At 44.3% G+C, this 4,010-nt stretch overlaps 1 protein-coding gene across 1 annotated transcript in view; it reads left to right on the top strand.

Moving 5' to 3' along the window:
- Positions 1 to 755: 755 nt before the first annotated feature.
- LOC111368999 (ATP sulfurylase 1, chloroplastic-like) overlaps positions 756 to 4,010 on the top strand; it is a 13,190-nt gene continuing 9,935 nt past the window's right edge. The window contains exons 1-7 of the mRNA XM_022990489.1: positions 756 to 781; positions 1,090 to 1,175; positions 1,402 to 1,413; positions 1,532 to 1,626; positions 2,222 to 2,281; positions 2,390 to 2,420; positions 2,493 to 2,547. Coding sequence (XP_022846257.1) covers positions 756 to 781; positions 1,090 to 1,175; positions 1,402 to 1,413; positions 1,532 to 1,626; positions 2,222 to 2,281; positions 2,390 to 2,420; positions 2,493 to 2,547 — 365 coding nt within the window. The remainder of the gene's footprint in view (positions 782 to 1,089; positions 1,176 to 1,401; positions 1,414 to 1,531; positions 1,627 to 2,221; positions 2,282 to 2,389; positions 2,421 to 2,492; positions 2,548 to 4,010) is intronic.

The following is a 4,010-nucleotide window of genomic DNA, read 5'->3' on the forward strand; positions in this document are numbered from 1 at the left end:
TACCTTGGGCGACTTGAAGATTTGGGCGAGACTTTGGACGACCGTATGCCACTCTATTCGTTCAGACTCTGAGCGACTTGCAAACTTGGGCGATGGCGTTACCGCACTATTGGGCCCCTTATTTGGGCATTCACCTTGATTCGTTCAATTGGATTTCGTTCTTTGGGCTATCTGATTTGGGGACCCTCCAATTGGACTTTATTCTCTGGGCTGTTCGATTTGGGCTGAATTTTTATGTGTCAACAACCCCTTTTTGGGACTTTGTCTCAAGAGGTTTCGTCCCTTACACAATCGTCTGATCCTCTTTAATTGGGCTGAATTTTTATGTGTCAACAATTACCCCCCAATATGGCAGAATTAATAATAATTATTGAATTTTGCCATATTCACTTCACGTCTTCAGCAACGTTCACGATTCCCAAAGAATTTCAATCATTGTTTCCTTCTATAACTTGAAAAGGTGCGTCGCTTTGCAAACCCTTATAAACCCTGAACACGCCATTTTACTGCTACGAAATCACGTTTCATATTTCTTACGCATCCTTCGCGATTCACTGTTCATATTTTGCTTCCTTGTTACGTAATTCTGAAAAGCTTCGCTCCTTCTTCAATGGCTGCTTTACAATCCCAAGCTAGCGATTCCTTTAGTTTTGACGACTTTCAGAAACTTCTGAGTCGTTCATACGTAACCTCAAGTTTTCTTGCGCCCGCCGATGTTGGACGTAATGAGTTTTACTTAGGTCCTTTCTTCAACAATGCGGAAGCAGTCGAATAGGCAGCGGTGGGTCAGCTGTTTCCTTGCACTCATGGCCCTCCTTTTCTGAATTCTTTGCTGCTGGGGCCACTTCGTGAAAAAGGTATTCGCACTTGGCCCAAATCTGAAGTAGCTTTTCGTAGGTGGCATGCTCGTCTTGTGGGTCATGGTCCTACTAAGGCACTTTTTGATAGCGCTAGGATTTCTGATTTGTTGGAAGTCTCTATTCACCCTCCTACTTTTGATTCAGCGCTCTTTCTGATTGCTTTGAGCTTTTGGTCCTCTGAGTATAACACCTTTATTTTTCCTCTTGGCCCCATGTCTATTACGTTAAGGGATGTTGGGGCCCTGGTAAATTTACCACCTTTGGGTGATACCGTTTTCCCAGGCATCTTAGTTTCTGGTGGTGCCCCTCAGTTCGGTAAAAACTATACCGATTCTTATTCAAGCCTGCAGACACTGCACAATCATTCGAGTGCTGAGCCTACTCATGCTGAGCGAGTGGCCTTCCTTTTACTTTGGCTTTGTAAATATGTGTTGTGCGTGCCTAGTATAAAGCCCTCTCTGAGTTATCTACCTATAGCGCATGAACTGGCGCGTGGCAGGCCTTTGAATTTATGTTCTTTGTTTTTGGCTGCCCTTTATAGACTTTAACTCCTGTAAGTATGTCCAAAAGGGACATTTTTTCATTCTTTTATTCTTTAAATTCAATCTCTTCCTTCTTTCCTTTCCCTCCTTTTTTGACTCCGGACTACGTGCATCCTCCTTCCACTCTAGATAGCGCGAGCACCTCTCTGCTCGTTTGGATCCAGTTCTTAACTGGGAGGGAGCTTTTCCACGATATCTTAACCGGGACTAATGCCAAAGCTGGGGTAGAGATTTATGCTCCCCAATTTTTTGCTCGGCGGCTTGGTTTCGGCCAAACTTGGCCTGTTCCTCTTTGTTATTCGAAGAACTTAAACGACCGTTTTCATACCATTAATAAGGTGGAAGCAGAGGCTATAAACGCTCGCAACCTCCACTTATCAAGCCATTTTTCATTAGCCCCTTTTAATCCTTGTCATGCTACTCACCCTCTTTTCGAACAACTTTGGCCATCGGTAAAGCGCAGATTATTTGCGACTGAGGCCAATCGTGCCTTTCATTCATTAGACCAACTGAGTATTTCTTCTCCTCCTCCTGTTTTGGCCACTCCTTTGTCTATTCGGAACCCCCCTCCTTCTCGTCGTACTAAACAATCTGCTCGTCCATCTTCTTCCCTCCCTGCCAGGCCAACTATGGCCAAGAGTGCTCCAAGCCGCAAACGGCCAGCCTCAGCATCTCCCATTCTGGAGGATGATGTTGATGATGATGATGATGATGTCCCTCTTATCGTTAAAAGGAAGGTACTTAAATTGGCCTATTTACAAGTATGCTCTTCCCCATTTGAAAATTTTCTGTGTACTGATGATCTTTTGGACTTTTCAGAAAAGCTCAGCTTCCCCTTCAAAATCTTTGGCATTACCAACTCCTGCTCCATCATCCCCTGTTGAGGCTACTTCATCCAAACCGGTTGATGATGGGACCATGCTTAAAGGTATATCTTCAGTCCCAGATTCTTCATCACAACCCATGAATGAGCCGCCTTCCTCCCAGGGCGTCGACCCCCCAATCACCGAAGCAGAAGGTAATTCAATTTTTGATGTCTTACTTTGCTCGTGTTATTGGTTTCTGACTGGTTGCTCTTTGAACTTTGCAGATACTCCCATGAGTCCGCCCGTTGTGGTAACGTCTTCTCGCTCGGACAAGGGGAAGTCCTCACGAATGGATGAGTCGTTGGTGGCCAGCTTGGCTGAGGGTGCGCCATCTTCTACGATTCCTATTTCCAACTTGTTCGTTGTAACGAATATTTTTAATGTTGGCAATCTTCTTTGCAAGATGCTGACAGGATTGTTCGTTCTATCCAGGATTTGTTCGCTTCCTGGGGGCAGGTCCAAATGCCTCGCCCTACTCCATATGATCGTCCTGCTGCTTCTTCAGAAGAGGACTTGAAGTTCTTGAAGGGGTTGGTATTTGAGTATGTGTCCTTCATGGACATGGACATTGGAAGGGCTAGTGTTGCCAGACACAAGGATGAACTTGAACGCTTGAGTGTGAAATTAGAGCAAGCACTGACGCTTCCGTCGCTCAATCTTTCTGCCGACTTTAAAGCGACGTTGAAGGTCATTCACTCCGAGGTCCTTACTATGCTGGCCAAGAATGCTGAACTAAAGGCCAAGCGTACTCAATATCTTCGAGTCGTAGCCGAGAAAGAGTCTCTTTGCTTGGAGATCAACAAGACTAAGGACGAGTTGCAAGAAATCTCTTCCGAAGTCATGATTGAAGACTCCTTGATGGTTAACTTGGCTACTTAGATGAGGGAACTTCAAGCCAAAATGGACGATTGCAGAGCGAGGATGGCCGCTAAAAAGCGCAACGCCTCTCAGGGAATTGAACGAACCAAATCCTTGGTCGAACAGTATAAGAAGCTGGAGGTTGATGATGATGACGTTGCGGCTGAATTGAACATCACTTCCTCCCGACAGAACGAGGATTGGGAAAAACTTAGGGAACGAATTCGTTCCTTATGGGGTAGTTTGTAATTAAGACACACGATGTCTTTTCTTTTTTGTACTTTTGTCCCTTATTAATGAACATTAATTTCTTGTGCATTTATTTGATGTTCATTTTCTAATCATCAATTCTTCAAGCATTTAACTGCTTTGCATTAAGAATTTTGTCCATTCCCTTTTGATATTCCCATTACTGTTCCCGAGACTTAGGGCCATTTAATTCCGTCTATTAGACAGAAATGTGGCTGTTCATATTCTGTCTCTTCATCTTCACCCCCTTATAAATGTTTAACATTTTTCATCCTCTGTCTTCATCTCCCCATTTTCTTATTCGAAACCAATTTGCTGCCATTTCTTGGCATTCTGACGATCTATCTGATCCGAAAATGGACTATTTAGTCCGTCCGCCTTATATTTACTTTGATGTCACCTTTGGTATGGGAGGTATAGGAAATGTTCTCTGGCCCCCAGCGAAGTTTTTTCCTGCAAAGTTCTTCCCATCGACTCTTTGTTCTTCATAAGGAGTCAATGATGGAAGGTAATTTTTGGGCTGCTCATGGGCCATTTTGCTTGCTGAGAGTGCTTCTCAGCATGCTTGCTGAGAGTGTTTCTCAGCCTATTTGCTCGTTATTGCAGCGATGCATTTAGGAAGGTGGTGAGGCCAG

The sequence above is a fragment of the Olea europaea genome, chromosome 20 (assembly GCF_002742605.1).
Source record: "Olea europaea var. sylvestris chromosome 20, O_europaea_v1, whole genome shotgun sequence".
Classification (NCBI taxonomy): Eukaryota; Viridiplantae; Streptophyta; class Magnoliopsida; order Lamiales; family Oleaceae; genus Olea; species Olea europaea.